The following is an 11842-nucleotide window of genomic DNA, read 5'->3' as shown; positions in this document are numbered from 1 at the left end:
AGAGAAAATGCAGTGTAGGCCAACAATATGATGCAAGGGCCATGACTATTTGAGATTGAGAGATCAAGAATTCACCTTCATTGTACAAAAGGTCCATTCAAGAGTTTCATAATGGTGGAACAGAAGTTTAAGCTTGGTAGTGTGCTTGTGTATCTTCTAAACAATGGGACGAGGAGAAGAGAGAGTGACTGGGGTGGGATGGGTCTTTTATTATGCTGGCTGTTTTGCAAAGGCAGTGGGAAGTGTAGGCAGAGTAAATGGAGGGGAGATTGTTTTTTTTGTGATAGACCAGGCTGTGATCACAACTCCTCAGTTTCTTGTGGTCTAGGAAAGAGCAGTTGTCATTCATTCCAATCTGTGACACATTTGGACAAGATGTTTTCTATTAAAATTGTTGAGACATCAGGGACACGAAGAATTTCTTTAGTCTTCAGAAGAAATAGAGGCATTGTGCTTTCCTGTCCTGTCCTGATACAATCAGAAGGGAAGAACAAGTTAGCTGATGTTGGAGAATTCAGTGTTGAACCCTGCAGGCTGCAGCATGCCTTGAGCCTAAACTGACTCTTGTTGGAATAGTTTGAGTTCTTGGATTGTGGAAAGTGGCAGGTACAGCACCTCCTGTGGTAGCACAGGGAATAGTCATACAACGTAGAGTACTTGGTGAGGGACAGAAAAGCAGATCAGAGAATCACAAAGTTTGCTTTGAAATGTCTTTAAGGGACAGTAGGGGAATATATGTTCTTTGCTTAATTAATTTTGGAGCTGGGGATAAGTGAAAGATGATTCATCAAATGTATAGGCTGTTGGGGTGGAAGATGAGGATGAGAGAAAACTCTGAAGTTGGTCTTTCTGGAGAAAACAAAATCTTATTGAATAGTCGAGCAGCCACAAATGCTTATTTCTATTTATTATGTTCTTACATCGTGACATGTCCAACAACCCTTCACAATCATTTCCTTTCCCCTTCCATTTGCTTCCCTTTTCTTATTCCACCCCTCCATTGTTCATCTCCCTGTATTCTTTATGATCTTTCATTATTGCATAACCATATATCTCCCCTTCCCTTGGTAACTATTAATCCCCAGGTCTAGTTGTCTTCATGTGCTGTTTGCCCCACTTTTCTCAATTTGGCCCTTGAAGCACCTTCAATTACTCCAAAAGACTGAGGTTTGGTAAAATACTGAAAGGCTTTTATTCGCTGTACAATACGACCTCCACAGTGAGTGTCTGCCACCGGACTGAGGGGGAGGGGCAAGGCAAACACCTTTATACAGGACTCTGTGGGAGGAGCCACAGGGACAGTCAGCAGAGGGGTGTGTCCAGACAGGTAACCAAGTTACAACATATATACATGGTTTACCATATTCACCCCTCCTTTTTTTAAAAAAGAGTCCCGCGGGGTGAAGTGACTGACAATATTTACAAGAAGTATATTTACAGGTTAAGTCTATCAGGCGGTCGAGTCCGTCGCTGTGATCTACGTAGCACCGGCGATGGCGGTTGTGCTGGCTCCGGTCTGACTTCAGGTGCCAGCACGTTAGGCGTCGGTAATCCCCTGTGCGTGTGCGTCGCGCCCGGTATGGGAGTGTCATGTGGTATCCGTATAGGGTCTGGGGTGCACGGTGTCTCGTAGGTACATACATTGGTGGGTACGGGGTCAATAGTCACCACGGAGTGTTCAGGGTAGGGGCCCGGAGCTCCTGCGGGCGCCAGGTCGCGGATGGAGACCGTGTCCTCCCGCCCATCAGGTAAAACCACGCAGGCATACTGGGGGTTCGCATGAAGTAAGTGAACCCCCTCGACTATCGGGGAGTATTTATTGCTCCTCGCATGTTTCCGGAGCAGCACTGGCCCCGGGGACGTCAGCCAAGATGGTACGGTGGTTCCAGTGGTCGATTTTCTGGGAAAAGAGCCGCTCATGAGGGGTGGCATTGGTGGACGTGCATAACAGGGAGCAGATGGAGTGGAGTGCCTCGGGAAGGACCTCCTGCCAGCGGGAGACCGGCAGTCCCTTTGACCTGAGGGCTAAGAGTGTGGCTTTCCACACTGTGCCATTCTCCTTCTTTACCTGTCCATTCCCCCGGGGATTATAGCTCGTGGTCCTACTGGTTGCAATTCCCTTAGCCAGTAGATATTGGCGCAGCTCGTCACTCATAAACGAGGACCCTCTGTCACTGTGGATATAGCATGGGTATCCAAACAGAGTGAAGAGCTTGCGCAGGGCTTTTATAACTGACATGGTAGTGGTGTCGGGGCAGGGGATGGCGAAGGGGAACCGCGAGTACTCGTCAATTACGTTAAGAAAGTACACATTGCGGTTGGTGGAGGGAAGGGGGCCCTTAAAGTCAACACTCAGTCGCTCAAAGGGCGGGTGGCCTTGATTAGTCGTGCCTTTTTGGGTTGGTAGAAGTGCGGTTTGCACTCTGCGCAGACTTGGCCGTCCCTGGTCATCATCCTGATCTCCTCAAGGGAGTAAGGCAGGTTCCGGGCTTTCACGAAGTGGAAAAGCCGGGTGACTCCTGGGTGGCAAAGGTCTACATGTAGGGCGTATAGCCGGTCGATCTGCACGCTGGCGCATGTTCCCCGGGATAGGGCATCGGAGGGCTCGTTGAGCTTCCCAGGCCTGTACATGATGTCATAGTTGTAGGTGGAGAGTTCGATTCTCCACCTCAGAATTTTATCATTTTTGATTTTGCTCCGCTGCTGATTATTAAACATGAATGCGACTGAGCGCTGGTCAGTTAGCAGAGTGAACCTTTTGCCGGCAAGATAGTGCCTCCAGTGCCTTATAGCTTTCACTATGGCCTGGGCCTCTTTCTCCACTGCGGAGTGCCGAATTTCAGGGCCTTGAAGGGTACGGGAGAAGAACGCCACTGGTCTTCCCGCCTGGTTGAGGGTAGCAGCCAGCGCAAAGCCGGAGGTGTCACTCTCTACTTGGAAGGGAATGGCCTCATCCACCGCATGCATTGCTGCTTTGGCAATGTCCCCTTTTATGCAGTTGAAGGCCGCATGGGCCTCGGCAGAGAGGGGGAATGTGGTGGACTTGACTAGGGGGCGGGCCTTGTCTGCATAGTTAGAGACCCATTGGGCGTAATATGAAAAGAAGCCCAGGCACCTTTTGAGGGCTCTGAGGGTATTGGGAAGAGGGAGTTCCAACAAGGGGCGCATACGGTCGGGGTCAGGGCCAATGACTCCATTCTCCACGACACACCCAAGGATAGCAAGTCAGGTGGTCCCATATACACATTTGTCCCTGTTATAGGTGAGGTTGAAAGATTTGGCCGCTTGGAGAAATTTTTGGAGGTTGTTGTCGTGATCCTGCTGGTCGTGACCGCAGATGGTGATGTTATCCAGATATGGGAACGTGGCCTTCAGTTGGCACTGGTCCACCATCCGGTCCATTGCCCTCTGGAAGACAGATACACCATTCGTGACACCAAAGGGGACGCGCAGGAATTGATAAAGCCTGCTGTCCGCCTCGAAAGCAGTGTAAGGGCGGTCCTCCCGGCGGATGGGGAGCTGATGTTAAGCGGATTTTAGGTCTATGGTCAAGTACACCTTGTACTGTGCTATCTGATTGACCATATCCGCGATGCGGGGTAGAGGGTACGCATCGAGCTGCGTGAACCTATTGATGGTCTGGCTATAGTCCACGACCATCCTATTCTTCTCCCCGTTCTGAACAACCACCACCAAGAACTTGTGCTTGCCTCAATGACCCCCTCCCTGAGCAGCCGCTGCACCTCCGACTTAATGAAAGCTCTGTCCCCCGCGCTGTACCTCCTGCTTTTAGTTGCCACAGGTTTACAGTCGGGGGTCAGGTTGGTGAACAGCGGTGGGGGAGGGATCCTGAGGGTGGAGAGGCCGCAAGTGGTATCGGTAGTGTGGCAGTTGGCATGATGTTGGGTGGGATGCACGGGTCGGTGTGTGTGTGTGGTCAGTAGCAGGGTACGTGACATATCTCTACAAAACAGGGGATTTATGACAGTAATTGGCGGGAGGGGCCCATCATACTTCATTGTCACGCTTTTCAGGTGGCTCTGGAAGTCCAACCCCAACAGCACAGGGGCACACAGTTGAGGCAAGACCAGTAACGTAAAGTCCCGATATTCTGTGCCCTGCACCACTAGTGTCGCTACACAACCCCCCCGGATGTCTGTTGTATGCGACCTGGAGGCCATGGTGACCCTCCGACTTACCGGCCGTATCATGAGTCCACAATGCTGCACCATGGCCGGGTGGATAAAACTCTCCGTGCTGCCTGTATCAAACAGGCAGCCTTTCCTGTGCCCCTCCACCAGGATGTCCATCATTGACCTTGTGAGCTGGTGGGGAGCGCTTTGGTCGAGGGTCACAGAAGCCAGGGTGGGGTCGCTGTCTTGGTCCGGCGTGGTGGGGTGCCCCGTGAGCATCCGTTGGTCGTAGGTGGTGGGAGGTGGTGCCGACCAAGATGGCCGCCCCCATGTCTCGCATGTGGTGGTGGCATGCAAGGAAGATGGCGGCCCCCATGTCTCGCACGTGGTGGCAGTGTGCAGGGAAGTTGGGGACCTCCACGTCTCGCACGCGGCGCTGCTCGATCCCGCTCGCGGTTTTGACTTACAGACCTTGGTAAAGTGGCCAGTGGCCCTTCTTTCCGCAGCTGAAGCAGGTAGCTTGTCGGGCCGTGCAGCGTTTCCGGGGGTGCTTCTCCAGTCCGCAGAAGTAGCACTTCGCGGACTCACGACTGGCTGCAGCCGAGGTCGATTCGCCGGCAGGTTGCGGGGTCTGCAGCGTCCATGAGGCCATCAGAGGATCGCGTGCCTGGAGCGCCTCGGAGTTATGCAGAGCGGCCTCCAACGTATCAGCTAGCTTGATCGCCGATCTTAGGGTAAGATCGGCTTTTTCCAGGAGCCGCTGGCGCAAGTACACTGACCTGGTCCCCGTGACGAAGGCGTCCCTCACTAGGAGTTCTGCATGCTGCGCCGCCATCAGCTCCTGGCAATTGCAGGCCCGCACAAGTGTCTGTAGGGCCCGGACAAACTCAGCACTCGATTCCCCGGACCGTTGTTGCCGTGTCGCTAAGCGATGCCGAGCATAGACGCTGTTTATCAGCCGCAGGTATTGTCTTTTGAGTGCGTTCATCGCGCTGTCGTAGTTCGGCTGGTCTCTGATCAGCAAATAAACCCGTGGACTGACCCTGGAGAGTAGAACTCTGCGCTTCGCTACGGGGTCGGTCGCTTTAATCTCCTCTAGATACGCTTCGAATCAGGCCAGCCAGAGTTCGAAAGCATTTCCAGCGTCAGGCATTTGCGGATCGAGGTTTAATTTTTCTGGTCTCAGGGCCTGTTCCATGTTTTAAAACGTGCAGCGAATAAAATTGAAGCACCTTCAATTACTCCAAAAGACTGAGGTTTGGTAAAATACTGAAAGGCTTTTATTCGCTGTACAGTTCGACCTCCATAGTGAGTGTCTGCCCCCGGACTGCGGGGGAGGGGCAAGGCGAACTCCTTTATACAGGACTATGTGGGAGGAGCCACAGGGGCAGTCAGCAGAGGGGTGTGTCCAGACAGGTAACCCAGTTACAACATATATACATGGTTTACCACAGCCCTTAGACTAATTATTTTAGTACTTGGATGTGTTCGTGGAGACCAATTTTTTTGTCAGGCTATTCCCTAATAAGTAGTGAGGCCATCACTTATTCTGTTTAAACAAAGGATGTGCCTTTGAAGACAGCTCTCTGTGACTAATGGCACTTGGGTAAGCAGGGGTTATCCATGCTGGCCTCAGCAAACAAATGCATGTATGCTAAATAACAACGTACCACAATTCCAGTCTTGCAAAATTTGCAGATTTTGTGATCCCAGACCTATAGTGCAATTTTCTGGCTTGGGCCATTAGTTCTAATCGCTGCCTTACTCATTACCCACACACTGACTTTCAACAAATTAGTCTCTACATTTTGGACGCCAGTTTTGGGAGGCAGGATAATGTTACTTCGAGTCATTTGTAGTGATAGAGTGATATCAATAACCTTCAAAGAACGGGAGAAAATGGCTGACTTTCAGGGAGTAAGCCCAACCCTCCAGCGACGAGCCGTCCGAGAGGCTTATGGGACCTGTAACTGGGTCAGGTGTGAGGACTGTGCTCCCCGGCCAGAGGTGCGATGTTACCCACCCCCGCGTCCCACCCCACCCGGAAACGAATTGGTCCACTGCTATTGCAATTTTTATTAATAAAAATCAATATTATTTTCCGCAATTTCGTCTGGTTTATCTGCAATTAAGATGATTGCACAATTTAGGTGAGATGACGTCTTCAGATACAGTAAGAAGTCTGCTATTCGATGGCAAAGCTCTGCATTCTCGGGTATCTTTGAACCCATTTCATACTTTAAGCTTGAAGCTGATCACAGGTGCAATTGATGAAAGTAACGCAACTTATCTCGCCTGCTGTGTCGAACAGCCCGGCGTCGGCGATACAGTCACAGGAGCGGGGCAAAGAAGTAAATTTCCTTTCACCTAAAAATAGGCTCAATTCCATGACACATAGGTCCACGTCCCTTGTCTATCCAACAGCGTTCCATAACTTCAGCCTCTGCTGTGCATACAACACAAACCCAAACAGATTTCCAACCGATCGGATTGCTTGAGGAGAGAGTTGCCAACTGCGTACCGATACTGATCGAAACCACCCAGCAAACTGCAGCATATTTGACTGTTTTGAAACATTTGTTTCCAGTTTGCTCCCCTAGGATAATGGGTTCGGTAGGCGGTCCTTCTGCATCCTTTTCAAGGAAGTATTAGACGATTAGGTTCGTCAGTTTAGATCCAGCAGCTGGCTGCTAATGAGTGAGGAAAACCAGCGCAAGAGGGTGCAAAACTTTCAGCCTTAGTGGTGGGTTGAAGAGGCTTTCAAAAATGGGATTTGACCTGGAGCGTTTCAGCGAGGAAGTGGATCCCGACTTTAAATGCAACTTGTGCAATAAAGTGCTGGAAGATCCCCTCACAACCCCTTGTGGACACGTCTTCTGCGCCGGCTGCCTCTTGCCTTGGATCGTGCAGCGAGGCAACTGCCCGGTGAATTGCCGGAGAGTCGCCATCAAGGAGCTGAACCACGTCCTGCCCCTTAAAAACCTCATCCTAAAACTGGAAATCCGTTGTGACAACTACGAGAGGGGCTGCCGGAAAGTGGTGCGGCTGCAGCATCTGGCAGAGCACACGGAGATGTGCGACTACTCGCCGGCCGAGTGCCGGAATAAAGGCTGCGGCGAGTTGCTTAACCTGAAGGACGTGGACGCGCACATGCGGGAAAGCTGCGAGCAGCGGCCGGTCGGCATCTGCCAGCGCGGCTGCGGCCTGATGCTGGTACACGGCGAACAGAAGCTGGGTACGCACTGCTGCCTTAAGGCGCTCAAGGCGAGTAGCCAAGCGCTGCAGGGCAAGATCGTGTGCCTAGAGCGCGATCTGAAGAAGCAGAGCGCCAGGTCGGGCAAGCGTGAGAAGTCGCTGTTGTCGCAGCTGTCAGCCCTGCAGAGCGAGGTGCAGATGACAGCTCTCAAGTACCAGAAGAAATTCACAGAGTACAGCGCCAGGATACGGACCCTGACCAAAAGCCTCCCTACTCATTCCAATGTGAGTTTTGTTTTGCCTCTTTCGACCCCCCTCCCCCCGTCTTGTTTTTGTCAGCGTGGGATGCTGGGGGTGGGAGAGTAAGTTGTTGCGTGAGTCTGAGAGAGTGGTGCGCGTGCTCTGGGCTGCGGTGAGCTCGTGCTCGAGGAGACGGTGTGTACCGTGTGTATCTGGGTCGGTCGTGAGCACCCCCGCACATTCACACACTTTCCGGGAATCTCTCCCGTGGGCGCGATCCCAAACGTTGACACTCTCTCATTCACAGTAACAACCTTCACAAAGAGGGACTCCCAGGATATCTACCTTATTGTTTTTCTCACACACACAATCATGGACCATCGCAGCATGGAGTCACAAACTTCAGACTCTCGCACAAACTCAAATACAGGCTTTCACACAGATGCAGATTCCCGGCTCTCTCTCGCCCCCTCTCTTAAAAAAACAGATAGAAATTCTGAGGCACTGGTGGTCTTAAATTCCCACATTGACGTGGTCTCACTATCTCTCCCTCTCTCACAAAGACCCGTAGATTCCCTTAGAGATAGAAAGAGTCTTGGGCAAACTACGGACTCGTACGGAGACGCAGTAAGCATGGACCATTGCGCAAATACACTCGATATCTTTTATATTCCAAGGGGCGACGTGTGCATCCGTACAGCATTTAACCTCAGGGACAGCGAAAAGATGCGATGAGGAAACTTGTTACCCTTATTTTAAAAAGCTAATGATCAACATATTGCTCATTTTATAATGTATTTCAGGAAGCATTGTCGTGGAATGAAATATTTGAAGCGAACTGTCCTGGGTGGGTATATGTGGGTTTAAAGTGGGTGGCTTTAACCGTGGCGGCGAGCTTGGTCAGAACAATTCACCTTTCCGCTGTCGCTGAATGGTTTGGTGAAAATTTCCACCGTTTTTGCAGCAATCGTTACTCTTATTCACAGCAGTCGGTACTTTCCATTTTTGCCTGGTTGCATGCACTTGCCAACCGTTCATTAACAGTTGTTTCGAGCCAGACCAACACCTGCCATTTTATCTGCTTTTAGGGCGGAGAGACACTGACCATCATTATGCAGCGAGATGCGGGCTCCCTCGGATTTAATATTATCGGCGGCAGACCCTGGGCGGTATGTTTGCAGTTCCGTTATTTTCATTATTGTTTCCCAATACATTCCTTCGTAGGTATATGCCCTATTGCTTGTGCTGCGACGAGTGGGAGGCCTTCAATCGCATTTGCACCGTCTGACCTCTGTAATGCCCACTATGGAAGACGTGCCCTCGGATCTTTAGCGGCGTTGAAGTACTTTGCACAACATGTCATTCAAAGTGGCGGCCTGGAAATATCCCTGGCAGCCCTTGCTCGTTTGACATTCACATTTTTTAAGATGTGTAAGCGCCCAGCTGCAAGGCGTTTCAGTTGTTGCCGTCACCTCTCAGCCGGCTCTCTTATCACTGTGATGGGAAGTTTCTTCATTGTGTTGAATGTTACAATAACACGAAACAATAATGTCCATTTATATTGTGCAATGGATTTAATATGAAGATTCCAATGCATTTCGCGGTAGTGTTATCAAATTTTGAAGAAAAAACTTGATGTTTAAAGAGATGTTAGAGCAGGTGTCCAAAGATTTGTCAGAAAAGTAGGTTTTGAAAGGAACGGGATAGGGAAAAGAATGTTGATGTTTTGCTAGGGAACACCAGACTTCTAGATGACTACTAAAGGCATGGCCACAAGTGGTGGTGAGATTAAACTCAGGAATGCAGAGCATTGGAGGAGATATACATCTCTGACAGTGGAAGAGATTACAGAGATGGAACTAACTAGTCTTAGCAGTGCAGGAATGTGGTGGAAGACTCAGCCCACAGTTGGATGCAACTGGTTCAGTGTCAGCTGCTACAGAGAGGGATGGTGTTGGTGGCCTGGGAACAATTTGTGATACAGATTTCAACTTTTAATACATGTAGGTGGAATCATTTTCTTTCTTACTGGAGCTGGATGTCAAAAAGTGTTGAGGCAATGAAAGATTAAGTGGAATAGTTGTGACGTGAAGCCATGTCTCATTGGTATAAATGAAATATTTTGGATGGTATTGAACATATGATAACATATAATATTTAGATGTTGCTGAGAGACAGCAGGTTAGAAATAAGAGAAGTAAAATAGATCTATTTCATCACAAATTGATACTGTCTCTTTGGATTTATTTGAAGCTCTTTCCTGCTGTACATTTTAAAAGCTAAATTAGCTTCTTTTTTTGCTTGTGGTGCTATTTTTTGAAAAGGAAAATGAAGAGAGCACCGTGTCTGAGGGGATTTTTGTGTCAAAGATAGTGGAGAATGGACCCGCAGACAAGAAAGGTGGACTGCAGATGCATGACAGGATTCTAGAGGTAGGTGGAGCACTTTGTTCTCAACCGTAGCATAAAATGTTGCTTAATTTATACGTTTGTGAGTGATGTAGATTGGACAAGATTCAATGTAATATACTCTCCTCATGATTTAAATTAAGATGTACAATACCGGCAGTATTTACTTCTACTCTCTGGTGGTTGTGTGGAGGAAGCTGGATTATGTATATACTACATGACAATTCTCAGATGTCCGTCCCTTGTTATGGCATTTGACTTTCCCAGACTTGTAATTGTGGCCTTTCCACATGAGGAGACCAGCAATCCCAGGTCGGGAACTCCTGGGGAGTCATGACTGCACCAGGTCACCAGGGTTGGAGGTCTCTGTGAGTCCAGAAGTCGAGGCCTGAAGGTCAAACCCTTGATCAGTGAGTCCTGGGGTTGATACACAGATGTCAGCAAAATCTGGAGGGCAAATACAAATGTTGAAGACCAGAGTCAGTAAGCCCAGAGTTAAGAGATCCGAAGAAGTCATCAGGCTTGCTGATGCCCCAGATCACTGGGGTTGGAGGTCCGTGCGAGTCCAAAAGTCAAAAGCCCAAAGGTCAAACCCATGATCAGTGAGTCCTGGTGTCTAGGCCCAAAGGCCAGATCAGTAATCAAGTCCTACAGTCGAAACCCGGAGGTCAGTGAAGTCCGAAGTTGGAGCCCCTATGTCAGAGAATCCAGGGCCAAGGATTGAAGGCCTGGAGGTAACCTTTCCTGGGATTGGAGGTCTGTCTGCGTGGGAGAGTGGGGAAGGGGCTAATTTGCTTTTGTTTTGTTTTGCTGCTGTTGTTGCTGCTTGTGTTGTTCTGCTGAACATTGAGGGCATGCTATACTGTCGTTAGAATATGTAGCGACACTTGCAGGCTGCCCCCACCACTTTCTTAGGTGTGTTGGTTGTTAATGTAAGTAATGCGTTTTACAGTTTCAATATACATCTGATAAATAAATCTGAATTTGCACCCTTGTTATTAGGATTGAGCCAATCTTGGCACACTGGTTCCAAGATTAAAGTTCTGAACCAAAATGTATACTTGATTGGTATGGGGTGACATCTAACTACTTTAAAACATTTTATTTCCATTTTGTTGCTTATTTTGTGTATAATTTTTAGCTGTTTACAGAAAAAAAAACATTTTGTGCTATTGTAAACTATGTTAACCAATTCTCACACAATTTGGTTCATAGCTACTAAACTACTTATATGTGGTTATGTTTAGACTTGCTTTGATATTCAAGTTTGACATCATTTACGTGTAAGTTGACCTCGGTATAAACGTGTTTTCCCTCTTTTGGGTTGAAGCTTGCCGGACTGTCTCTCATCCAAGTTACCTGTTGAACTATAATATGTCTTGTATCTCTGTTCATGTGAAGCTGAGCTATGTCCAACATTTACTGAGGGCAAAGCAGTAGTAATGGAGACCAATATAAAGAATTAAGTTTTTCTGTGCTGTACCAGTATCTGGGGAGTCCTCATTTACCACTGGTGTGAGTGGAAACTTTGTACTGATGAATCAGAAGGCAAAAAGGAAAATAAGTAGTGGATGGTTAAATTATTTTGCTTTATTTTATGTTGTTAGTGTTGTAGGTTCCTAATTAACAATTTTATTTGTAAATTTTGTAAAAACAAGTAATTAATTCAATTGGTTTGTAAATGTTAATGATTGTTACAGACATTTGAGCACTGTAAAATTTGTTTATATGAAGCAAAATTCTTTAGTTGTTAAAAAAGCTGCACAAAAAGAGAAGATATTCCACAGATCAGGCAGCATCAGTGGAGAGAGAAATAGCGTTAAAATTTGAGGTTGATGAAAGGGCAAAACTGAATCTTTATCTCTG

The 11842-nt window shown here is 48.4% G+C and overlaps 1 protein-coding gene across 3 annotated transcripts in view; it reads left to right on the top strand.

The window, feature by feature from the left end:
- The first annotated feature begins 6635 nt into the window (after positions 1–6635).
- Positions 6636–11842, top strand: part of pdzrn3b (PDZ domain containing RING finger 3b) — a 257490-nt gene continuing 252283 nt past the window's right edge. Inside the window, exons 1-3 of one of the 3 annotated variants that reach the window (XM_072280593.1) lie at positions 6636–7613; positions 8657–8737; positions 9893–10000. In XM_072280593.1, coding sequence (XP_072136694.1) covers positions 6900–7613; positions 8657–8737; positions 9893–10000 — 903 coding nt within the window. In that variant the 5' untranslated portion in view covers positions 6636–6899. Of the gene's footprint in view, positions 7614–8503; positions 8561–8656; positions 8738–9892; positions 10001–11842 lie in introns of those variants that run through there. The other 2 variants (XM_072280592.1, XM_072280594.1) reach the window with 2 other exon arrangements.

This window comes from Mobula birostris, chromosome 16 (assembly GCF_030028105.1).
Source record: "Mobula birostris isolate sMobBir1 chromosome 16, sMobBir1.hap1, whole genome shotgun sequence".
Classification (NCBI taxonomy): domain Eukaryota; kingdom Metazoa; phylum Chordata; class Chondrichthyes; order Myliobatiformes; family Myliobatidae; genus Mobula; species Mobula birostris.
This window is presented reverse-complemented; position numbering and strand designations above follow the sequence as displayed.